This window comes from Anomaloglossus baeobatrachus, chromosome 8 (assembly GCF_048569485.1).
Source record: "Anomaloglossus baeobatrachus isolate aAnoBae1 chromosome 8, aAnoBae1.hap1, whole genome shotgun sequence".
Taxonomy (NCBI): Eukaryota; Metazoa; Chordata; class Amphibia; order Anura; family Aromobatidae; genus Anomaloglossus; species Anomaloglossus baeobatrachus.
Genome location: NC_134360.1, coordinates 194,468,480 through 194,494,888, shown reverse-complemented (window position 1 = coordinate 194,494,888; position 26,409 = coordinate 194,468,480). Strand labels below are relative to the sequence as shown.

Below are 26,409 nucleotides of genomic sequence, written 5' to 3'. Positions count from 1 at the left end.
CATTGCCTCCGGCGGGTTTTTGGGGGCGTGGCTTAGCCCGCCACACATAGGAGTTCCTCTGGCCTTTCTCCGGCCTGTTGGACGAAGAGGATTGGGGCTTGGCGGAGGGACGAAAGGACCGAAACCTCGATTGTATTTTCCGTTGCTGAGGTCTCTTCGGTTTGGACTGGGGTAAGGAGGAGTCCTTTCCCTTGGATTCCTTAATAATCTCATCCAATCGTTCGCCAAACAATCGGTCGCCAGAAAACGGCAAACCGGTTAAGAACCTCTTGGAAGCCGAGTCTGCCTTCCATTCGCGCAGCCACATGGTCCTGCGGACTGCCACAGAATTAGCGGATGCCACCGCTGTACGGCTAGCAGAGTCTAGAACTGCGTTCATGGCGTAGGAAGAAAAAGCTGATGCCTGAGAAGTCAAAGACGCAACCTGCGGAGCAGAATTACGTGTGACCGCATTAATCTCAGCCAGACAAGCTGAGATAGCTTGGAGTGCCCACACGGCTGCAAAAGCCGGGGCAAAAGACGCGCCCGTGGCTTCATAGATGGATTTCACCAGGAGCTCTATCTGCCTGTCAGTGGCATCCTTTAGCGATGAGCCATCTGCAACCGATACCACAGATCTAGCAACGTCAGAGGTGAAGGGGTAACGTGTGTCAGTAAGGTGCTTAGTAAAGCGCTTGTCCGGAACCGCTCTGGGCTTCTGGACAGCATCTCTGAAGTTAGAGTGATCGAAAAACGCACTCCGTGTACGTTTAGGGAACCGAAACTGGTGTTTCTCCTGCTGAGAAGTCGACTCCTCTACAGGTGGCGGCGGGGGAGATATATCTAACACCTGGTTGATGGACGAGATAAGGTCATTTACTATGGCGTCCCCTTCAGGTGTATCAAGATTGAGAGCAACGTCAGGGTCAGAGCCCTGAGCTGCGACGTCCGCCTCGTCCTCCAGAGAGTCCTCAAGCTGGGAACCCGAGCAGCGTGAAGAAGTCGGGGAAGATTCCCAGCGAGCCCGCTTAGCCGGTCTGGGACTGTGGTCCGGGCAGGAGTCCTCCACGTGAGACCTAGGGCCCCCCCTGGGAGCGCGCTGCGGCGCGGACAGAGAGGGGCCTGGAGGGGACGATCCAACAGGGCCCGGGGCCTGTGTAAGGACCGGTCTGGACTGCAAAGCTTCAAGCAGCTTGGCAGACCATTTGTCCATAGACTGAGCCATGGATTGTGAAAGTGACTCAGAGAGTTTCTCAGCAAAAACGGCAAACTCTGTCCCTGCCGCCTGGACAGGGGGAGCAGGGGGGTCTACCTGAGCCAAGGGGCCCACTAGTGACCGAGGCTCCGGCTGAGCAAGCAAAACAGGGGTCGAGCATTGCACACAGTGAGGGTAGGTGGAACCCGCAGGTAACATAGCCGCACAAGAGGTACAGGCCGCAAAATAACCCTGTGCCTTGGCACCCTTGCTCCTTGTGGACGACATGCTGTTGTCTCCTAGGAGAGTGATCACTGAGGGTATATGGGAAAAGGTATATAGCCCGACCGAACAGAAAGAGAATTTTGTTTACTTACCGTAAATTCTTTTTCTTATAGTTCCGACATGGGAGACCCAAACCATGGGTGTATAGCTTCTGCCTCCGGAGGACACACAAAGTACTACACTAAAAGTGTAGCTCCTCCCTCCGAGCATATACACTCCCCGGATGACAAATCCAACCAGTTTAGTGCCAAAGCTGAAGGAGGACATCCACCCATAAGTAGAGATAGAGTAAAACCCGGAATAACCGGAACCTCTGTCTACAACAACCGCCGGTGAAAACACACGGAACAAGAAAGCTGCCAACAGGCAATAGGGAGGGTGCTGGGTCTCCCATGTCGGAACTATAAGAAAAAGAATTTACGGTAAGTAACAAAATTCTCTTTTTCTTCATCGTTCCTTATGGGAGACCCAAACCATGGGACGTCTCAAAGCAGTCCATGGGTGGGAAATAAACAGAAACCGAGAAGTAGGCAAACCTAACTTCACAAATGGGCGACAGCCGTCCGAAGGATGCGTCTGCCCAAGCTCGCATCTGCCGAAGCATGAGCATGCACTTGGTAGTGCTTCGAAAGGGTGTGCAGACTAGACCAAATGGCAGCCTGACAGACCTGCTGAGCCGTAGCGCAAGAGGCACCGATAGCTCTGGTCGAGTGCGCCTTAATCCCCGGCGGGGGAGGCACCTGAGAACATTGGTAGGCATCGGAAATGGCCGACCTAATCCAACGAGCTAGGGTCGGTTTAGAAACCGAGAAACCGTTGCGCTGACGTGTGGTCAGCACAAAAAGAGAGGTGCACCGCCTAAAAAAACAGCGGTGCGTGACACATAGATCCGGAGCGTCCGCACCAAATCTAAAGCATGCAACGCTTTCTCAAAGCGATGCACAGGGGCCGAACAAAGGGAGAAGGCCCGGAGTCGGACGGAGAACCACCTTGTCTTGGTGAAAAACCAAAAAGGGTGACTCCGAAGAGAGCACAGTCAAATCAGAGACTCTCCTGAGAGAAATTATGGCCACCAGAAAGACCACTTTCTGTGAAAGACGAAACAACGAAACCTCCCTAAGAGGCTCAAAGGGGGGTTTCTGTAAGGCCATGAGGACCAGATTAAGGCCTCAGGGATCCAGAGACCGCCGGTAAGGCGGAATGATGTGAGATGCGCCCTGCATGAAGGTGCGCACCTGAGCCAGTCGGGCGATACGCCGCTGGAACAATACCGACAGAGCCGACACCTGTCCCTTGAGGGAGTTGAGGGACAGTCCCAGCTGTAGACCGGACTGTAGAAAAGACAGGATGGTCGGCAAGGAGAACGGCCAAGGAGCATGGTCGGAAGAGCGACACCAGGACAGGAAAATCCTCCAAGTCCTGTGGTAAATCTTGGCCGAGGAAGACTTCCGAGCCTGAGTCATGGTGGAGATGACCTCAGAGGGAATGCCTGAAGCCGTCAGGATCCAGGACTCAAGAGCCACGCCGTCAATCTGAGAGCCGCAGAATTCTGGCGGAAAACGGTCCTTCTGAGAGAAGGTCTGGCCGGTCCGGGAGATGCCACAGCACCTCTACGGACAGACGGAGCAGGTCTGGGAACCAAGCTCGCCTGGGCCAGTCTGGGGCGATGAGTACGACCCAACGGCCCTCCATTCTGATCTTGCGCAGGACTCTGGGCAAGAGAGCTAGAGGGGGAAACACTTAGGCCAGACGGAACTGGGACCAATCTGGAACCAGCGCGTCCGCTGCCAAGGCCTGAGGATCGTGGGAGCGAGCCACGTAAACCGGGACCTTGTTGTTGTGCCGGGATGCCATTAGATCCACTTCCGGAGTGCCCCGCCTGCTAAATTGACCGGAACACTGCCGGATGCAGGGCCCACTCGCCGCTGTCCACGGTTTGACGGCTGAGATAATCTGCCTCCCAGTTTTCTACGCCTGGGATGTGGACTGCGGATATGGAGGACTTGGAGTCCTCCGTCCACTGAAGGATACGTTGAACTTCCAACATTGCTAGGCGGCTGCGAGTCCTAGGAGTACAGCCCTGATTTCCAGCACATTGATCGAGAGGGCTGATTCGGACGGGGTCCAAGTGCCCTGTGCTCGGTGGTGTAGAAACACTGCTCCCCAGCCGGATAGACTGGCATCCGTGGTGAGAATCACCCAGGACGGGGCCAAAAAGGAGCGTCCCTGGGACAGAGAAAGGGGCCGAAGCCACCACTTAAGAGAGCTCCTGGTCTGTGGCGACAGAGCCACCAGCCTGTGCAAGGAAGAGGTCCCTTGTCCCAACAGCGGAAAATGTCCAGCTGCAGGGGACGCAGATGGAACTGGGAAGGGGAACCGCTTCCATTGACGCCACCATCTGACCCAGCGCCTGCATGAGGTGCCTGATGGAACGACGGCGGAGCCTCAGCAGAAAGCGAACCGCCAGATGAAGGGACTGCTGTTTGACTAAGGGCAGCTTCACAAGTGCCAGCAGAGTCTCGAATTGCATCCCTAGGTACATAAGTTCCTGGGTCGGGGTCAGAGTGGACTTGCAAGCGTGGCGAGAGTGAGCGAGACACTCCGCTGAGAGTGAGCGAGACACTCCGCTGAGAGTGAGCGAGACACTCCGCTGAGAGTGAGCGAGACACTCCGCTGAGAGTGAGCGAGACACTCCGCTGAGAGTGAGCGAGACACTCCGCTGAGAGTGAGCGAGACACTCCGCTGAGAGTCTGCACTGGATGAACCCTGACTAGAAGGTCGTCCAGGTAAGGAATCACTACCAACCCCTGGAGGCGCTGAACCGCAACTGGTGAATACACGAGGGGCCGTGGCTAACCCAAAGGGGAGATCCACGAATTGGAAATGTTCCTCTCCAAATACAAAACGTAGCCAACGCTGGTGAGAAACTGCGAATGGCACATGCAGATAGACATCTCTGATGTCGATGGATGCCAAGAAATTTCCTTGGGTCATTGACTGATCGCAGAGATTCCATGCAAAATTGCCGCACCTGAACATGCTTGTTGAGAAGCTTGAGATCCAGGTCGGAAAGCACCGTCCTTTTCGGGGACTAGGAAGAGATTTGAGTAGAAATCTCAGAACCATTCCCAGTCGGGAACTGGTACAATTATTCCATTGGCCTGCAAGAGTGCCACGGCCTGTGAGAAGGCGGCGGCCTTGGAGCAGGGGGGAGTTGACAGAAAAAATCTGTTTGGCGGCTGGATAGAATTCTATTCTGTAGCCGTGGGAGATGGTAACCTACACCCACTGAACGAAGACGTGTTGAAACCACACGTCGCCCAAGAGGGAGAGCCTGCCACCGACCAAGGACGTTACTGGCGCGGCCAGATAATCAAGGGGAGGCTGCCTTGGTGGCAGCAGCTCCTGCCGTTTACGGACCTTGGCTAAGTTAGTGGACGAGGCCGAGGGCTTAGAGGATGACCAGTTAGAGGAAACGAAAGGAACGAAACCTCGACTGGTTCCTGCCCTGGAAAGGTTTTCTGGGTTGTGGCATGGAAGTACTCTTCTTGCCAAAAACTTCCTTAATGATTTCATCCAGTTGTTCACCGAATAGACTGGTCCCAGCAAAAGGGAATCCAGCAAGGAACTTCTTAAGAAGCATCTGCCTTCCACTCTCGAAGCCACAGGAACCTGCGGATAGCGAGGGAAGTAGCCGAGGCCACCGCAGTGCGGTGACAGTCTCCAGCTATAGGATGAAAAGACTGAAGTCTGGAAGTTAAGACAACCATGTCGGGCATAAAGACCCTGGTGAGGGAACGCTTCTTCTCCCGAGAAGCAGAGATGGCTTTGAGAGCCAGCACTGCTGCAAAAGATGGGGAGAACGAGGCCCCTGCCGCCGTATATAGATTTGGCCAGGACAACTTGGCGGACAGTGGGATCCTTAGAGAGGTGCCGTCAGCCACTGACACAACTGTCCGGGCTGAGAGACTAGACACCGTAGGGTCCACCCTTGGTGAATGAGCCCCCTGCTTGACCACCACTGGTGGAAGGGGGAAACAGTCATCAGAACTACGCTTTGGGAAGCGTCTGTCAGGACAGGCTCTGGGTTTGGTCACAGTGGCCTGAAAAAACTGGAGTGGCTAAAGAACACACTCCCCGTTCTCCTAGGCAAGGTATACTGATGCTTTCCTGGTAGAGGGGGTTGCTCCCCTGATACAGGCAGATTGAGGTCCAGTACAAATATAATGGACGCAATCAAATGATTAGCATCTGCGTCACCTTCGGACAATATGGTACATGGAGTAGCGTCCGAGCCCCTAGTAAAGGCATCCTCCCCGTCCTGCGAGTCAGCTCGTGAATCAGAGCCGCGGGACGAGGAAGGAAAGGGGACCCTGCGTCTCCATTTTAGGAGGACGGGGTCTGAGCCATATGAAGAATCCTCTGTGAGCTTTGCTGAGCGAGCCGTAGCAGCAGAAGCGCCCTGAGAAGGGGGCTGATGCATGCTCAGCAGTGTCCGGGACAGCTGTCCCCTGGAGAGAGGGATTCTACTCAAGCCGGGGGGTTCAGCAACCGGAGCCGGAGCAGCCGGAGGGACCCTTCCAGGCTGCGGCACCACTATGTTAGAACAGGCATCACAATGGTTATGTGCTCGGTACAGACAGTACGAGTCTACATGCGGTGCATAATAAAAACAGCCTTGCAGCCCTGCTCTGATAAAAGACATGCTGCAGAAGTGGGGGCTCTGTCCAGAGAGACCCCCAGCAGAGTATATAAACAGGGTATATAAGCAGCTGCACAACCGGAGGTTGTGGCTTGCCAGACCCTTTAACATAGGAACATCTCTGTGCCCTCCAGATCCCCCAGAAGTGGGGGCACTGTCCAGAATGACCCCCAGCAGAGAATATAAACAGAGTGTATAAGCAGCTGCACAACCGGAGGTTGTGGCTGCCAGACCGTTTAACAATCTCTGTGCCCTCCAGATCCCCCAGAAGTGGGGGCTCTGTCCCAGGCCCCCATTCCACAATGTGTTATGCAGACATTGAGAACGCTGAGAAAATGGCGTCCACAGCGAGGAGAGGGGGCGGGGCCTACTCTGAGAGCAGGACGGAGGGCAAATGAGGCATACAGGGGAGGGAATCTTTCCTCAGTGAGGAGTGTCCCTTCCCTGTGCTGAATAGCCGCTGGGCGGAGCCACACTGTCCCCTGCACTGACTGACATGCAGGGGTAGAGAATCGAAATCGAAACTAGGCCTCAGGCGAAGCCTAGATTTAAACATGCGGCCAGCGTGCAGGCACCATCGGCGCGGTTCTCCAGTGAAAACTGGAGAACCGGCCGGAAATGTTAACATAGTTATAAAACACACTCTCCCCCAATAATAAAGTACAAGGGACCCCTGGAAAGACCACCGTCTGTGGTAATAACGTCTCAGTACTTAGCTTGTGAGACGCAGGTGCCAGGTCCCTGGGGGATGATCGCTCCGTCCGTCAGGGTCCTGAAAAGGGCTGCGGATGGAGACCGGTCTCCTGCAAAGCAGAGAGAACCGTGATGGCTCCCACTTCAAGCCAGAGCCCGAGGGATGGTGAAGGAGCGCGGCATGTGAAGGCTCCAGCCTTGTAATATCAACCTTAACAGCACCGCCGACACAGTGGGGTGAGAAGGGACATGCCGGGAGTCCAGATTGGACCCGCTTTTCTTCTAAATCTTTGAAATCAAAAAAATCAGAGGATGCATGTGTGTGTGTGACCTCCTGAACACAAAGCATTGAACTGGTTGGATTTGTCATCCGGGGAGTGTATATGCTCGGAGGGAGGAGCTACACTTTTAGTGTAGTACTTTGTGTGTCCTCCGGAGGCAGAAGCTATGCACCCATGGTTTGGGTCTCCCATAAGGAACGATGAATATATATATATATATATATATATATATATATATATATATATATATATATATATATATATATATATATATATATATATATATATATATATATATATATATATATATATATATAGTGTATCTATTCCGGCACCCTAGGGGGACCAGCACCGGGTGACCGGTGTGGCTTACCGACCGCTAAAAAGCGGAGCGTGTGTCCTCCAGATTCCCTGCCTTAGGTCTCCCAGAGTTGCAGAGCTCTTTCCTGGAAATCCTCCACCGGCAGAATGTCAAAAAAATGGCTGCTGGAGCTCTCTGGGGAGGAGGGAGCAGTGGGCGGCGCTAGAAAAGTGCGGGAATCTGGGGTCCCCACAGTGATCAGTGAGGGGGGAGGAAACAAAGAGAATTTTGTTTACTTACCGTAAATTCTTTTTCTTATAGTTCCGTCATGGGAGACCCAGACCATGGGTGTATAGCTACTGCCTCCGGAGGACACACAAAGTTACTACACTCAAAACGTGTAGCTCCTCCCTCCTAGCATATACACCCCCTGCTAGCCAGTCCTAGCCAGTTTAGTGCAAAAGCTGAAGGAGGACATCCACCCACAAGTAGAGATAGAGTAAAACCCGGAATAACCGGAGCCTCTGTCTACAACAACAGCCGGTGAAGACACACGGAACAAGAAACTTGCCAACAGGCAATAGGGAGGGTGCTGGGTCTCCCATGACGGAACTATAAGAAAAAGAATTTACGGTAAGTAAACAAAATTCTCTTTTTCTTTATCGTTCCTATGGGAGACCCAGACCATGGGACGTCCCAAAGCAGTCCATGGGTGGGAATAAACAGACAACTGAGAAGCAGGAAAACCCAACTTCACAAATGGGCGACAGACACCTGAAAGATGCGTCTGCCGAAGCCCGCGTCTGCCAAAGCAAGAGCATGCCTTGGATAGAGCTTCGAAAAAGTATGCAGACTAATTCGAGCTGCCGTCTGACAGACCTACTGAGCCGTAGCCTGAAAGCCGAAAAGGCACCGACAGGTCTGATCAAATGTGCTCTGATCCCCAGCGGGGAAGGCACTTGAGTACACTTGTAGGCCTCGGAAATGGCCGACCTAAGCTAACGAACAAGGGTCGGCTTAGATGCAGAGAGACCGCTATGCTGACTAGCAGTCAGTACTAGAGAGAGGTGCACCGCCTAATAACGGCGGTGCGAGACACCTAGATCCGGGGCGCCCGCACCAGATCCAGGATATGCAACGCTTTCTCAAGCGATGAAGAGGAGCCGGACAAAAGGAAGGCAGGAAAATTGCCCCGGATAAGGTGGAAGCAGTAACCACCTTAGGGAAAAAAGTCCGGAGTCGGACGGAGACCACCTTGTCTTGATGCAAAAGACCAAAAAAGGGGGTGACTCAGAGAGAGTGCAGCCAGAACTCCCTGGCAGGAAATTATAGCCACTAGAAAGACTACTTTCTGTGAAAGATGAAACAAAGAAACCTCCCTAAGAAGCGCAAAGGGGGGTTTCCGGGAACCGGGAGAACCGGATTAAGGTCCCAGGGCTCCATAGACCGCCGGAAAGGCGGAATGATGTGAGACGCGCCCTTAAAGGAGAGCACCGGAGCCAGCCGGACGATACGCCGCTGGCACATACCGACAGAACGGAGACCTGTCCCTTAATGAGGGATAGTCCTAGCTGTAGACCGGACTGTGGAAGGGACAGGAGGGTCGGCAAGGCTAAAAAGGTCCAAGGACACCTTGGAGCTCGAGTCATAGCGGAGATGACTTCAGGAAGGATACCAGAAGTCGCCAAGATCCAGGACTCAATAGCTACGCCGTCAATCCGAGAATCCAGAATTCTGACGGAAAAAACGGACCTTCTGAGAAAAGGTCTGGACGGACCGGAAGATGCCATGGCAATCCAACGGACAGAAAGAGCAGGTCAGGATACGAAGCCTGCCTGGGTCAGTCTGTAAGAGAATGACCCGACGGCCCCCTTCCCTGATCTTGTGCAGGGCTCTGGGCAAGAGGTAGAGACGAAGCTGGGATCAAACATGAACCAGTGTGTCTACCGCAAAACCTGAGGATTGTGGACCACGGTTGGACAGCTGAAATAATCTGCCCGCAGTTTTGACATCTAGGATGTGGGCTGCGGATACGGTGGACTAGGAGTCCCTTGTCCAGTGAAGAATGTTGAGGCGCCAAGATTGCCAGGCGGCTGAGTGTCCCGATCTGGAAATTGATGTAGGAAAACGCTGTAACGTTATCCGACTGAACTCGAATGTGCCTAGCCGCCAACAAATGGTGAAGGCTTAGAGAGCTAGAATACAGCTCTGATTTCTAGCCCATTGATCTAGAGGGCTGATTCGGACAGAGTCCAAGCGCCCTGCGCTCCGCGGTGGAGATATAATGCTCCCAAGGCAGAAAGACCAGCACCCTGGTGAGAATCACCTGGGACGGGGCCAGGAAGGAGCGTCCCTGAGACAGAGTGGTCGAAACCACCCCTGAAAACGAGCCCCAGGTCAGTGGCAAAGCCACCACCCCGTGGAAGGAGGGAGTTCGCGTGTACAGCGGACAACATCCAGTCTCAGAGGGCACAGGAGAAACTGGGCAAGGAATCGCTTCCATTGACGCCACCGTCTGACCAGCACCTGTATTTGGTGTCTGATAGAACGACGTCGACCGCCAGCGGAGGGACTACTTATCGACTAAGAGCGGCTTCACAAGAGCCGACAGTCTCGAATTGCGTCCTTGAGAGCCTCTGGTTCGAAGTCAGAGTGGACTTGAACAGAATGACAAGCCACCCGAATAGGTTAGAGTGGCGAGAGTAAGCGAAATACTCTGCTAAGAGTCTGCACTGGATGAAGGCCTGAGAAGAAGGCCGTCTAGGGCAAACGATCACTGTCAATCCCTAGGGGTGCAGGACCCTAATCACAGCAGCCGCAATGAGAATACTCGAGGGGCCGTGGCCAACCCCAAGGGAAGAGCCACGAATTGGACCGCTCTGATGGCAAAACGCAGTCAACGCTGGTGTGAAACTGCGATTGACCGTTGCAGAAAAGCATCTCTGATGCCGAAGGCTGCGAGGGAATCTCCTTGGGTTCTTGATTGATCCGGTGAAAAAAACACACGGAACAAGACCGAGACTCCATGTGAAAACGCCACACCTGACCATGCTTGAAAAGCTAAAGATCCAGGTCGGAAGGCACCGCCCTCTTCGGGGACTAGAAATAGATTTAAACAAAAATCTCAGAACCGTTCCCAGTCGGGATTCGGTACAATTACTCCATTGGCCTGCAAGAAATGCCACGGCTTATGAGAAGGCGGCGGCCTTGGAGCCGGGAGGAGGTAACAGAAAAAATCTGTTTGGCGGGTGGACAGAACTCCATCCTGTAGCCATGGGAGATATAATCCCGCCCCCACTGAACGGAGACGTGTTAGAACCATACGTCGCCAAGTGGAGAGAGCCTGCCACCGACTAGGAGGAGGTTGGCGTGGCTAGATAGCTCGGAGGGAGCTGACTAAGTGGCAGCATCTCCTGCGGTCTTCTGAAGACGCAGCTTCAAGCCAATTGGTTCTATGAACCTAGGCCGAGCTAGAGGACGATCAGATGGAGGAACGGAAACCACCGAAACCTCAACTGATTCCTGCCCTGGACAGGTTCCCTGGTTTAGGTTTGTGGCAAGGAAGAACTCTCCCCGCCAAGAGCTTCCTAAATTTCATCCAGTCGGTTCCGAAGAGACTGGTCCCACCAAAGAGGAGCCCAGCAAGGAACCTCTATAGAGGCATCTGCCCTCCATTTCCGAAGCCACAGGAGCCTGCGGACAGCGAGGAAAGTAGCCAAGACCACCGCCGTGCGGTGTCCAGCATGGCAGACCTAGGCAGAGGATGAAAAGACTGAAGTCTGGAAGTTCAGGCAACCGTTTTGGGCATAGGGTCCCTGTGAGGGAATGCATCTCCTCTGAGGAGCCATCAGCCACTGACATAACGGTCCGGGCAGAGCCACCTGAGGTGAATGAGCCCACTTCTTGACCACTATTGGTGGACAGGGGAAACACAGTCCTCAGAATCACGCTTCATGGGAAGCGACTGTCAGAGCGGACCCTGGGCTGGTCACAGGGACCTGAAAACCGGGGTCGTTAAGGAACACACGTTGTGTTCACCTAGATAAGGTAACTCCGGCGGATTGAGGTCCAGTACAAAATTAATGTACCGTGGGATCCTTATAGAGGTGCCGTCAGCCACTGATACAACTATCCGGGCTGAAAGTCTAGACACCGGAGTGGCCACCCTTGGCGAATGAGTACACTCCTTGACCACCTCTGATGGGAGGGGGAGACAGGCAGCAGAACCCCGTTGTGGGATCTGCAGGACAGGCTGTGGGCTTGGACGCCTGAAAACTGGAGTGGTTAAGGAACACACTCCTCGTCTTGTTAAAGGTATACTGATGCCTTACTGCCAGCGGGGAATACTCCCCTGATACAGGCGGATGGAGGTCCAATACAAGTATAATGGACGCAATCCAATCAGTCGCATCCGCGTCACCTACGGACGGATCAAAGTACCTAAAGTAGCGTCCGTGACATCCTCCTCGTCCAAGGAGTCAGCTCGTAATCGGAGCTGCGGGACGGGGAGGACAGGGGACCCTGCGTCTCCCTGTCAGGAGGACGGGGTCTGAGAGCCTTGCTGAGCGAGCAGAAAACGCCCTGAGAAGGGGGCTGCATGCTCAGCAGATGCCGGGACAGGCCGACCCCTGGAAAAAAAGATTCCCCCAGGGGTCAGCCATCGACCGGAGCAGCTGGAGGGACCCTGAATGAGCCTCCAAGCTGAGGGGCCACAGTGGTTATGAGCTCGGTACAGCCGTACGAGACTACCAGCAGTGGATACCAAAAACAGCCTGCAGCCTCGCTCTGTGAGACATGCTGCAGAGGTGGGGGGCTATTTCTAGAATGTCTAGAATACCCAAGACAGGGGTCAGCCTGGGGAGACTCCAGGCAGAGGCACCACATAAGGACCATTACAGTGTGGGTCCGTGCCGGTTCAGGCAATATGAGTTTACATGCAGAACATGTAGTATACAGCCTTGGAGCTTTGCTCCTAGTGTGAGACATGCTGCTGAGGAGGTTCTATAATAAAGAATTAACTCCCTCAGAATGCCGTGATCGTGTATAAAAGTGCACAGCCAGAGGTTGTGACTTATCAGGCCGCTATTGTGAGTGCCCCCTCAGGTTCCAAGCCTGGACCCCCAGCCATATATCCACTCCCTCTGCTGCAGAGCAGCCAGCGCCGATCAGCGTACTAAGAACGCTGAGAAAATGGCGCCAGAGTGAGGGGGGGGGGCGGGGGTTAACCTAGGAGCGGGAATCGGAGGGCTAAGGCATGTACAGGGGAGGGAATCATCTCCTAAAACGGAGTGTCGTCCCCTGTGCAGAGCGGCCGGCGGGCGGCGCTGCAGTGTCCCCTTGCATGAGTAACATGCAGGGGAACAAAACGAAACTAGGCCGCGGCTGAAGCCGGGGCCTAGAGTTATACATGCGGCCGAAAATCAGGCATCATCGGCGCGGTACTCAGTAAAAACTGAGAAACCGGCCGGAAAAACTGTAAAAAGCAGCATTATCAACATAAATCACTGTCCCCTCAATAAATTCACATTGTAGAAGGACCCTTGAACAACGTCTCTATACTTAGCTTTGAGACGCAGGGTCCAATCCCTGGTGGGGTGGGGGTCCAGTGCTCCATCCAGCAGGGTCCTGCCAAAGGGCTGCGGATGGAGGCCGGTCTCCTGCAAGGCAGTGAGAACCGTGTTGGCTCTAACTTCAAGCCAGAGCCCATAAGGGATGGTGAAGGAGCGCGGCATGAAGGGATTTCTGCCCTGAAGTCAACCTTAACAGCACTGCCGCCAGGGGAGTGTGAAGGGACATGCCGGGGGTCCAGTGGACCCGCTTTTCTTCCAAATCTTTAGAAAAAATGAAAAATCAAAAAAGGATGCATGTGTGTGCCCTCCTGACACAAAGCTTGAAAACTGGCTAGGACTGGCTAGCAGGGGGTGTATATGCTAGGAGGGAGGAGCTACACGTTTTGAGTGTAGTAACTTTGTGTGTCCTCCGGAGGCAGTAGCTATACACCCATGGTCTGGGTCTCCCATAGGAACGATAAAGAAATACAGGATGCTCCGGCCCTCACATCCGACGTCAGGTCGGCAGTCCCGCCCTTACCCCTGACAGACAGGCCCGGGGGCGGGAGTTTTGCTACTAGGCCGCAATGAAGCCGGGGACTAAATTTAGGACCGCGGCCGACAAGCAGGCGCGGTCGGCGCGGAAGTCCGCCGGTCTTCACAAATCAGCAGCTGCTGCAGCGTCCGGGATGAAGGCGCTCCATGCACAGCCCCCATGGGGACACAGAGTACCTTAGAGATGCAGGGCCCGGTCCCTGAGGATAAATAGACACCTGTCCGGCAGATTCCCACAGGGGCTGCGGAGGGAGCACGGTCCCAGTAACTGGATGACCGGTCAGGATCCCACTTCTCCCAGAGCCGCTAAGGGATGATGAAGGAAAACGGCATGAGGCTCCGGCCTTTGTACCCGCAATGGGTACCTCAACCTTAACAGCACCGCCGACGTAGTGGGGTGAGAAGGGAACATGCCGGGGGCCCCGTGGGGGCCCACTTTTCTTCCAACCGATATAACTAATATGAGAATGCATGAGTGGATGTGTGCCTCCTTCCACACAAAGCATAAAAACTGAGGAGCCCGTGATGCACGGGAGGGTGTATAGGCAGAGGGGAGGGGTTACACTTTTTAAAGTGTAATACTTTGTGTGGCCTCCGGAGGCAGAAGCTATACACCCAATTGTCTGGGTCTCCCAATGGAGCGACAAAGAAAACAATTTTGCATTCTCTCCCTGTAATATGTCATATTAGCATCGAAGATATTCGACAGAAAACATTTAAAATTTGAAAAATCAATTTATCCTATGCAGGACTTGTGCACACCACTGTATATTAGTGACTGAAATGTCTAGTTATACAGGAAAATTGCTAAAGCAGTTTCCAGAGAAATTTATTATGGGGTTATTTTTTCATTCATTAGTTAAAAGGAATCTGTCACCAGGTTTTTGATCCCTCATCTGAGAGCAGCATAATGTAGAGACAGAGACCCTGATTCCAGCAATGTGTTACTTACTGAGCGGTTTGCTGTCATTTTGATGCAGATCTAGAAGTTATACAGAGCTCATGAATATGCTGGACTACCTGCAGCACGCCAAGTAGTCCTGTAATGATAAGATTACTGATTAATAAGCAGTAGATTATCAAAATTACAATAAGCAGCTCAGTAAGTGATACATCGCTGGAATCAGCCCCTAGATAGGGATAGGCAGAGAGGGATGAGCCAAGAAGGATAGGCACAAAAATGGCTCTCCACAACCCCACAGACCAGCTGTTCAAAGGATTCCCCATAATTGTGCAAATACTGAAGCTGTCAATCATTATATGATATTCACCTCTTCTGACTTTTTCTTGGTCTGAATTTCAAAACTTTCTCTGTTATCTTCTACTGTCTGAAAATATATTCCCAGTTCTTCTTTACAAACTGTTAAGGCCGACTCCAGTTGTTTAACCTGGAAATAAAAAAAACCCCAAAACAACACGGACTAAACATACTGGAACACTGGAGCACATAAAACCGTGCACATGTATAGTATAAGCCATGTTATTTGTATACATGTATCTTACCTTCACAACTTCAATCTCTAATTGGTTCTCAAGTACCTTCATTCTGTCAGCTGCGTTTTTTCTGTGACGCTCCAGTTCCTATGCATAAAACAGGATTATTAAAAAAAAATAAAGTGTAATTGAAAATACTTTAAATGGATACAATGCCATGAAGTGTTCCTGTCACAAGCATTAGAATTGCATCTATTCAATATAAACATAATACACAAAATAAATTAAACCCTTAAAAAAGACTGGACAATTTTTCGTATTTTTTGCACTTTCGCCTTTTCCTCATGTTTTCAAATTTTCGGGCGTATACGTCTTTCTGCAGGCGGATGCCCAGACATAGCAGACTACGTTCGGGTGTCCTCCTGCAAAAAGCATATACACCCAAAAATGGTGCAAGACAGAGCATACGCTTCCTCTGTCGGCTCCATTTATACTCAATGGCCCTGTCGGGGCATATGTTCGCAACACGTTCTGTGAGGGTAGGGGGTGGGAATTTGGACGTATGCCCCGACGGCGCCACTGAAACGCAATGTGAAAGTAGCCTTAGCTGTCTCCCCTTCGTCTCTGCCAGATACCATCACTGCTAAGGATATTTTGTATACAGCTTGAAATCTAGCCAATAAGAGCCCACTCTTATCCACCAATCGTGAAGACCCCACTGGTCTGAATGGAAAGCTCAGGGCTATAAGGACTGTTCATTGCCCAGGTAGACTCTTTCTACATCCTACCACTCTAGGACCTGCGGATCCAATTGGCAAGCCATAACGGAACCTGGATTATAAAACACTACATGGACTTCAGCATCAAATGCAAGGATTTGGCTGAGATATCAAAGACTACCTAAAGAAGGAATCCAGCTTGGGACAATCCAGTCACCTGACTACAGGCTTTGCGGCCCTCATCCAGCTTCCTAAATCTGGTGTTATTCCATTCTCGGTGGGTGCCTGCCGAAAGCGGGGTGCTGCTGGTTTGGATTAAGTAGCCCTGGAAGCTCTGAAGCACGGACATTCTAACCCCTGGTGAGCCAGCGGAAGGGTGAGAAACTGTTGCCGGTTACATTTTGTGATTTTGCTTGTTATGTGTTATGTGCCATTAATTGTTTGGGGATCCAATAAAGTCTTAATATTGTGATTCCCTCACCCTGTGTTGTCTGAGTAGTGTTCCACCCACGATTAAGGAGATCAGGCATTCAGTTGGGATGAGACCTGGGACATGCTGTCTTTCTAAAGGCAGCCGGGCCAGCGGACGAGAGCACCCACTGACCCCCGTGTCTCAACAGCGTTGTACATCATCTACACTAGCTGACAGTGAGGTCTTGCGCAGGTGCACTTTGATCTGCCCTGAGAAAGGATTCTGTGATTATCCAGCACTGTTGTCTTCCATGGACTTCAAGATCTTTTGAGTTCCCAAGATTTTTTTTTTTTTCTGAATTAACCAAACTGTTGATTTGGCCACTCCTAACATTTCTGCCATCTCTCTGATGGATTTCTCTCTTTTTTTTTCTTTTCAGCCTATTGATGGTGTGTTTCTCTTTCACTGAAAGCAAACTTGACTGCATTGTCGGTTCACAGCAGCAGGTTCCAAAGGCAATGCCACACCTGGAATCAGCTCCAGACATTTTATCTGCTTAATTGATGTTGGATTAACAACGGAATAGCCAATTAAAGAGGGTTTCAGATAACAGTCTAACACACTACATATTAAAGAACTGTAATTCCTAAACCCTTACTCCAATTAGGATGTGAATACCCTAAAATTAAAGCAGAGAGTCTGCACTTTAAGCTCATATTGATTACAGAATTGTATCTTGAAAAAGTTTTGGTAACCAGCTAAAAATGCCCAAACTTGTGTCACTGTGCAAATATTCTGGATGTAACTATATGTAAGTAAGGTTTCAGTTGCCCACGATCAATTTCTATTATGCATCTTTTGTCGCAGGCTGTAGTCCACTAACATGAAAGCTGCAGGCTGTAAGAATTATAGATCTGTGATGTTGGAAACAATGTAATGTATAGTAATCTAATATATAAAGCTGAGTGTATGTATGTATGTATGTATGTATGTATGTATGTATGTATGTATGTATGTATGTCCGCTAAAGGAATCCGCACTGTCGCATTTACAATCACAAAATTTTGCACAGACACTCCATATGACTCAGGGAACGTCATAGACTATGTTTGGACGGGAAAGTGTAACCCCACGCTTTACAGTTACTCTCCAAAAATCCTGCCTTAATTAAAGTCAATGGAGCTGCGAGCTACAGGTTATTAATAGGAGCTATGAGTGGTTGCTATAGGAACAAAATTAATTGTTAGTATAAGACGCTTATGTGTGAGGTAATAAGATGTCGGTGTGGAGATGGATAGAGACAGACGGGGAAAGAGAGACAGACGGGGAAAGAGAGACAGACGGGGAAAGAGAGACAGACGGGGAAAGAGAGACAGACGGGGAAAGAGAGACAGACGGGGAAAGAGAGACAGACGGGGAAAGAGAGACAGAGAGAGACACACAGACACAGAGAGAGACACACAGACACAGAGAAAGAGAGAGAGACAGAGATAGAAACAGACAGAGAGACAGACAGAGACAGACACACAGAGACGGACAGACAGACAAACTCGAAGAGAGACAGAGAGAGAGAGACAGTTACTACCCCGTGCAACGCCCGGGTACTACAGCTAGTAAAAAATAAAGTATATGGACTATACCTTCCTGGCTTCCACCAGCATGTTATCCAGAGACTCCAGCTGCTGCTGTTTTGATGCGGCGTTTTCTTGGAGCGAATGAATAGTAAATTCTTGTTCAGTCACTTCCAAGTTCTTCATCCCCAGCTGACATTTGAGCTTTAGGGGTTGAAATAGGAAACGAAGGAACATTAGACTGTGAATTACCCATGGCAGACAGTTATTGGTTTAATGTAATACATAGCACACAAGAAATTGTGATATTTGGGGGAATTAAAAACAAAAAAACATCACTAGAAGCTTTTTTGACAGGCCGATGCTAAACCTTGCAATGGCAAGTTAAATAATCAGCTCTGAACAGCACAATGATATAAAAAGGTATCACTAAAAGTAACCAATTTAGATTTATTCGTCATCTCATTCATTCTTTTTCATGTAAATGGAAATGTTTCGGTTGCCAGAGTTTCCCCACATTTAATGCTCTTGCATGCTGTATTTGGTAAAACAGCAAGGCTGGGTAAGGCAGGATAGAAACTTATGCCATACTATACACTATATTTATCTATCATGTAGTTACATAAAGGAGGGGACTGACGCCAAATTAATTCTGCAGCATGAAAACAACCTAAAACATACAGCCAATTACATTAAGGTACTGTCACACATAACGAGATCGCAGCTGAGTCACGGTTTCTGTGACGCAATAGTGATCCCGTTAGCGATCTCGTTATGTGTGACATCTACCAGCGATCAGGCCCCTGCTGTGAGATCTCTAGTCGTTGCAGAATGGTGCAGGCCATTTTCTTCAAAGGCGATGTCCTGCTGGGAAGGACACATCGCTGTGTTTGACACTGTGTGACAGGGTCACAGTGACTGCTAAGATCGTTATACAGGTCGCTACTGCCACCTGTATTGTTCCTGCATCGCTGGTAAGATCTGACTGTGTGACATCTCACCTGCGACCTCCCAGCGACTTACGTGCGATCCCTATCAGATCGCATCGTTTTCGGGATCGCTGGTAAGTCGTTGTGTGTGACTGGGCCTTTAGAGAGATTGGCCACTACTTTTTAATTGATGGCCTATCTTTAGGATAGGACATCAATATGAGGATGAAGCACTTGGCACCCCCGCCGTTCAGCTGTTACCGATGCTGGTTAGAAGTTCTTGGATGCTGCCAGAACACAGCAGCTCTATCAAAACTATAGTGGCTGTGGCCGGTGTAGAGGCAGCAAGCGGGAGTTGTAGACCCACAGGATCACAGGGGGGACCCGGGCTTAGCCTTTGATGAGAGAGGCAGAGGTACCATTCCCAGTTCAGTGACTGGGACTGTGGCAGTTGTCCCCCAAGGCAGGTCCGGACACAGCTATAGGCAGGTACAGTCTCTAGTGCAAGGAGAGTACAGTTGGGATGGCTGAGGCAGGCAGGACAACGTCTACTGACAGGAATTGTGGGCATGGTCGGGACAGACTGGAAAGGGAAGGCTGACAGAATTTCAAGTATAGGTTGAAGATGCGGGGCAGCAGCACAGGACCAGTCAAATAGCTAGAAATAACACTGAAGATGTTGCACAGGCACCTCCCCTAATGGGAGGCCGCTTTAAATACATAGTGCCTCTCAGCCATAAGCCGAGAGGCGTTTCCTACAAATAGCACACCGCCCCTTTAAGAAGAGGGCTGGTGTGCACGTGCATCCTAAGCGCACTTCCGGGATTCTGTGTGAGAGAGGGAGGCAAGAGAGTAAGTGGGCTACCACGGGGAAAAACAGGAACCGGCCGCAGTGGTAAGCAAGATGGCTTCCCTACACTATCCCACACCTCCTCAAGCTTTCTACAGTATAATAAATTCTATTTAGAAATTTTGTCTGGATCAAACAGTCCCTAGCACTCATCACTGAGAAATAATATTTATTTCCACACCTTCTAAAAACGTTTGCAAAGTACTGTAGATGTCCATGTCCACAGGATGCACTTGTCAAATCTTTATAGTGTAAGTCCTACTACTGGTGTTTTCCTAGGGATTGACGGCCTTTTCTAATTATTTGTTATGGAGGTTCATAAAATCTTTGAGCACACCTGCAAATGAATTTTGGGAGCTGATACAAGAAATGCTTTACTTGATGAGGGCAGGGAGTTTTTATTTTCTAATTTCTTAAATTATTTATCAATAACTAACAATCCATTATAATTTTATCTTACGTGTTCAATCTGTTTTAGGAGGTCACTGTGTTGATCTAGCTGTAGATTTTTAGATTTTTCAAATGCCAAGACAACTTCTTTGTGTTCTTTAGTAAAATTTTCCTCCATGTGACATATCCGAGCTTTGAAATCCTGCAAAAATTAAATACAAGACACAATCTTACAATGGCCCTATCTAGAAACAATAGCTATTATTGACTAGGCTATTACGGGGTGACAAGAAACAATCTGTAAGCTCTGTTGATGTTCGATTCTTCTACACTTTTTATAAAATCTAATCGGAAATTGGGAGATTATAGTGGTCATAAGAGTCCCAAATACATGGCACTATCACAGCGTTCACAGATGCAAACTATGACTCTACTCAGTCATGCTGCAGTTGCCCCATGTAGCAAAAGGCTGTAATTGCCCATCCTTGTCAGTCCTATAATCCGAAAAATACAGTAAGAAAAAAAGAGAATTTTGTTTACTTACCGTAAATTCTTTTTCTTATAGTTCCGACATGGGAGACCCAAACCATGGGTGTATAGCTTCTGCCTCCGGAGGACACACAAAGTACTACACTCAAACGTGTAGCTCCTCCCTCCGGGCTATATACACCCCCTGGATGACAATCTACCCAGTTCAGTGCAAAAGCTGAAGGAGGACATCCACCCATAAGTAGAGATAGAGTAAAACTCGGAATAACCGGAACTCTGACTACTAACAACAGCCGGTGAAACACACGGAACAAAAAACTGCCAACAGGCAACAGGGAGGGTGCTGGGTCTCCCATGTCGGAACTATAAGAAAAAGAATTTACGGTAAGTAAACAAAATTCTCTTTTTCTTTATCGTTCCTTATGGGAGACCCAAACCATGGGACGTTCCAAAGCAGTCCATGGGTGGGAATAAACCAAACTGAGAAGTAGGCAAAACCTAACTTCACAAATGGGCGACAGCCACCTGAAGAATGCGTCTGCCCAAGCTCGCATCTGCCGAAGCATGAGCATGCACTTGGTAGTGCTTCGAAAAAGTGTGCAGACTGGACCACGTGGCAGCCTGACAAACCTGCTGAGCCGTAGCCTGGTGCCTGAAAGCCCAGGAGGCACCGACAGCTCTGGTCGAGTGCGCCTTAATCCCTGGCGGGGGAGGCACCTGAGAACACTGGTAGGCATCGGTGATAGCCGACCTGATCCAGCGAGCTAGGGTCGGTTTAGAAGCAGCGAGACCCTTGCGCTGACCAGTGGTTAGCACAAAAAGTGAGGTGCACCGCCTAAAAACGGCGGTGCGTGACACATAGATTCGGAGCGCCCGCACCAAATCCAAGGTATGCAACGCCTTTTCAAAGCGATGCACAGGGGCCGGACAAAGAGAAGGCAATGAAATGTCCTGGTTAAGGTGGAAAGGAGACACCACCTTAGGGAGAAAGTCCGGAGACGGACGAAGAACCACCTTGTCTTGGTGAAACACCAAAAAGGGGGATTCCGAAGATAGCGCAGCCAAATCAGAAACTCTCCTGAGAGAAGTTATGGCTACTAGAAAAACAACTTTCTGTGAAAGTCTAAACAAGGGAACCTCCCTGAGAGGCTCAAAGGGGGGGTTTCTGTAAGGCCGTGAGGACCAGATTAAGGTCCCAGGGATCCAAGGGCCGCCGGTAAGGAGGAATGATGTGAGATGCGCCCTGCATGAAGGTGCGCACCTGAGCCAGTCGGGCGATACGCCGCTGGAACAATACCGACAGAGCCGACACCTGTCCCTTGAGGGAGTTGAGGGACAGTCCCAGCTGTAGACCGGACTGTAGAAAAGACAGGATGGTCGGCAAGGAGAACGGCCAAGGAGCATGGTCGGAAGAGCGACACCAGGACAGGAAAATCCTCCAAGTCCTGTGGTAAATCTTGGCCGAGGAAGACTTCCGAGCCTGAGTCATGGTGGAGATGACCTCAGAGGGAATGCCTGAAGCCGTCAGGATCCAGGACTCAAGAGCCACGCCGTCAATCTGAGAGCCGCAGAATTCTGGCGGAAGAACGGACCTTGAGAGAGAAGGTCTGGGCGGTCCGGGAGATGCCACGGCACCTCTACGGACAGACGGAGCAGGTCTGGGTACCAAGCTCGCCTGGGCCAGTCCGGAGCAATGAGTATGACTCGACGGCCCTCCATTCTGATCTTGCGCAGAACCCTGGGCAAGAGCGCTAGAGGGGGAAACACATAGGCCAGACGGAACTGAGACCAATCTTGAACCAGTGCGTCTGCTGCGAAGGCCTGAGGATCGTGGGAGCGAGCCACGTAAACCGGAACCTTGTTGTTGTGCCGGGATGCCATTAGATCCACTTCCGGAGTGCCCCACTTGCGGCAGATTGATCTGAACACTGACGGATGCAGGGCCCACTCGCCGCTGTCTACGGTTTGACAGCTGAGGTAATCGGCCTCCCAGTTTTCCACGCCTGGGATGTGAACTGCAGATATGGTGGACTTGGAGTTCTCCGTCCACTGGAGGATTCGTTGAACCTCCAACATCGCCAGACGGCTGTGAGTCCCGCCCTGGTGATTGATGTAGGCAACCGCTGTCGCGTTGTCCGCCTGAACTCGAATGTGCCTGCCCGCCAACAGGTGGTGAAAGGCTAGGAGAGCTAGAAACACATCTCTGATCTCCAGCACATTGATCGAGAGGGCTGATTCGGACGGAGTCCAAGTGCCCTGTGCTCGGTGATGGAGAAATACTGCTCCCCAACCGGAGAGGCTGGCATCCGTGGTGAGGATCACCCAGGACGGAGTCAGGAAGGAGCGTCCCTGAGACAGAGAGAGGGGCCGAAGCCACCACTGAAGGGAGCTCCTGGTCTGTGACGACAGAGCCACCTGCCTGTGCAAGGAAGAGATCCGCTTGTCCCAACAGCGGAGAATGTCCAGCTGCAGGGGACGCAGATGGAACTGAGCAAAGGGGACCGCTTCTATGGACGCCACCATCTGACCCAGCACCTGCATGAGGTGTCTGATGGAATGACGACGGTGCCTCAGCAGAGAGCGCACCGCCAGACGAAGGGACTGCTGTTTGACTAAGGGCAACTTGACAAGTGCCGGCAGAGTCTCGAATTGCATCCCTAGGTACAAAAGCACCTGGGTCGGGGTCAGAGTGGACTTGGGCAGGTTGACAAGCCACCCGAACTGAACTAGCGTGGCGAGAGTGAGAGAGACACTCCGCTGGCAGTCTGCACTGGATGAGGCCTTGACTAGAAGGTCGTCCAGGTAAGGAATCACTGCCAACCCCTGGAGGTGCAGGACCGCAACCACTGCTGCCATGACCTTGGTGAATACTCGAGGGGCCGTGGCTAAGCCGAAGGGGAGAGCCACGAATTGGAAATGTTCCTCTCCGAGCGCAAAGCGTAGCCAACGCTGGTGTGAAACCGCAATAGGCACATGCAGATAGGCATCTCTGATGTCGATGGATGCCAGGAAATCCCCTTGGGTCATTGATGCAATGACTGACCGCAGAGACTCCATGCGAAAATGCCGCACCTGAACATGCTTGTTGAGAAGCTTGAGATCCAGGATGGGCCGGAAGGAACCGTCCTTCTTGGGGACTAGAAAGAGGTTTGAGTAGAAACCTCTGAACCGTTCCCGGGCGGGAACCGGAATAATTACCCCGTTGGCCTGCAGGGATGCCACGGCCTGAGAGAAGGCGGCGGCTTTTGAGCAGGGGGGGGGTGGACAGAAAAAATCTGTTTGGCGGGCTGGAAGAAAATTCTATCCTGTAGCCGTGGGAGATGATATCCCGCACCCACTGATCGGAGACGTGTTGCAACCACACGTCGCCAAAGTGGGAGAGCCTGCCACCGACCAAGGACGTTGCTGGCGAGGCCAGATAGTCACGAGGAGGCTGCCTTAGTGGCAGCGGCTCCTCCGGTCTTTTGAGGACGCGGCTTTGCGCGCCAGTTGGATTTACGATCCTTGGCTGCGGTAGTGGACGAGGCCGAGGGCTTAGAGGATGACCAGTTAGAGGAACGAAAGGAACGAAACCTCGATTGGTTCCTGCCCTGGACAGGTTTCTTGGCTTTAGTTTGTGGCAAGGAAGTACTCTTCCCGCCAGTAGCTTCCTTAATTATGTCATCCAGCTGTTCCCCGAACAGCCGGGACCCAGCAAAGGGGAGACTCGCAAGGTACTTCTTAGAGGAAGCGTCTGCTTTCCACTCTCGAAGCCACAAGATCCTGCGGATCGCGAGGGAGTTAGCGGAAGCCACCGCCGTGCGGTGAGAAGCCTCCAGGATGGCAGACATGGCGTAGGATGCAAAAGCCGAACCTTGAGAAGTTAAGGCATCCGTCTCAGGAATAGAGTCCCTGGAGAGGGAATGAATCTCCGCCAGAGAGGCAGAGACTGCCTTAAGAGCCCACACTGCCGCAAAAGACGGGGAGAACGAGGCTCCTGCCGCCTCATATACAGACTTGGCCAGAAGGTCAACCTGGCGGTCAGTGGGATCCTTAAGAGAAGTGCCATCAGCCACAGCTACGACTGTGCGGGCTGAGATTCTGGACACCGGAGGGTCTACCTTTGGGGACTGGGCCCAGTCCTTAACAACCTCTGGTGGAAAAGGGAAACGGTCGTCTGAACTACGCTTCGGAAAACGTTTGTCAGGACAGGCCCTGGGCTTGTTGACAGTGGTGTGAAAGCTGGAGTGGTTAAAAAACATACTCCTAGGTTTCTTAGGAGAGGTAAACTGGTGTACCTCTACCAGAGAGGCTTGTTCCTCTGACTCTGGTGGATTGAGGTTCAGTACGGAGTTAATGGACGCAATCAAGTCACTAACATCCGCATCACCCTCAGACAAGTCAATGGGGTACATATAGGTAGCGTCTGAGCCCACAGTAAACGAATCCTCCTCGCCCTGCACCTCGGCTTGTGTATCAGAGCCGTGGGACGAGGAAGGAGAAGGTTCCCTGTGTCTCCGTTTAGGGGGACGGGGTCCTAGGACATGCTCTGAGTGCTCTGCAGAGCTCGGAGCCGCAGAGGCACCCTGAGAAGGGGGCTGATGCATGGACAGCAGTGTCCGGGACAGCTGCCCCATGGAGTCGGCAAAAGACTGGGATATAGCTTGTGAAAAGGAAGCTACCCAAGCCGGGGGTTCAGCCACCGGGGCCGGAGCAGCCGGAGGGACCCCTGAGGAAGCTCCAGGCTGAGACACAAACATGTTAGCACAGGCATCACAATGTGGGTATGTGCTTGGCTCTGGCAGAATGAGCTTACATGCAGTGCATATAGCGTACATGTTAGCAGCCTTGCTTCGGGTGACAGACATGCTGCTGAGGATGGAAGCTCTGCAGCAAGAATACACTCCTGTAGAATGCCCTGAGAGTGTAATAAAAGTCCACAACCGAAGGTTGTGGCTTACCAGCCCGCTCTCTGTGTGCCCTCCGGATTCCACCGCTCAAAGACCCTGTGAAGCGTCAGCCTTCCTAACAGTATAGCAGCTGCAGCATCCAGCGCCTTCCAGTGTAAGAACGCTGAGAAAATGGCGCTGGGAGAAGGAGGGGGGGCGTGTATAAGCCCAAGAGCGGGAAAAACGGAGGGCAGAGAGATACAGGGAGAGATACAGGGGAGGGAACATCTCCCCAGAGAGGAGTGCCCTCCCCTCTGCTGGTCGGGCGGTGGGCGGCGCTGTATGCAAAACATGCAGAGAAGCCGAAACCGAAACTAGGCCCAAACTGAAGCCGGGGCCTAGATTTTAAAATTCGGCCGACGAGCAGGCACCTTCGGCGCGGTTCTCAGGGGAAACCCCCAGAACCGGCCGGAATTTACAGTAACGCTAAAGCACATACTGTCCCCCCAATAAAAGTACCCGGGACCCCTGAAAAAACGTCTCAATACTTAGCTTTTGAGACGCAGGGCCATGTCCCTGAGTGGGGGTTAACGCTCCTTCCAGCAGGGACCAGACAGGGCTGCGGATGGAGACCGGCCTTCTGCAAGCAGAGAGGACCGTGGAGGCTCCCACTTCAAACAGAGCCTCGACAGAGGATGCGAAGGAGCGCGGCATGTGAAGGCTCCAGCCTTATAAAGTCAACCTTAACAGCACCCGACAGAGTGGGGTGTGAAGGGACATGCCGGGAGTCCAGACTGGACCCGCTTTTCTTCCAAATCTTTAAAATTAAAATAAAAAAATATCAGAGAATGCAAGTGTGTGATCCTCCTGAAACACAAAGCATTGAACTGGGTAGATTGTCATCCAGGGAGTGTATATAGCCCGGAGGGAGGAGCTACACGTTTGAGTGTAGTACTTTGTGTGTCCTCCGGAGGCAGAAGCTATACACCCATGGTTTGGGTCTCCCATAAGGAACGATAAAGAAATAAGTCCCACTTTTTCTCTTCAAAATAAGGGAGGTTAAATGGGGGTGTGTGTGTGTGTGTGTGTGTGTCTTATAATCTCGACATAGCTCACCAGCTGAAGCAGTGGTCACAGGAAGCAGGGTCCCAGCTGAAGGACAATGGCGGCGGCACAAGTGGGACAATGCTGCGGGCCCGGGAGGGGA

At 51.5% G+C, this 26,409-nt stretch overlaps 1 protein-coding gene across 1 annotated transcript in view; it reads right to left on the bottom strand.

Annotated features, from left to right (window-relative positions):
- The window catches only part of CCDC18 (coiled-coil domain containing 18), a 164,600-nt gene that overhangs the window by 78,969 nt on the left and 59,222 nt on the right, over nucleotides 1–26,409 (bottom strand). The window contains exons 13-16 of the mRNA XM_075322339.1: nucleotides 19,916–20,047; nucleotides 17,746–17,880; nucleotides 15,044–15,121; nucleotides 14,812–14,928 (exon numbers count right to left, since the gene is read on the bottom strand). Coding sequence (XP_075178454.1) covers nucleotides 14,812–14,928; nucleotides 15,044–15,121; nucleotides 17,746–17,880; nucleotides 19,916–20,047 — 462 coding nt within the window. The remainder of the gene's footprint in view (nucleotides 1–14,811; nucleotides 14,929–15,043; nucleotides 15,122–17,745; nucleotides 17,881–19,915; nucleotides 20,048–26,409) is intronic.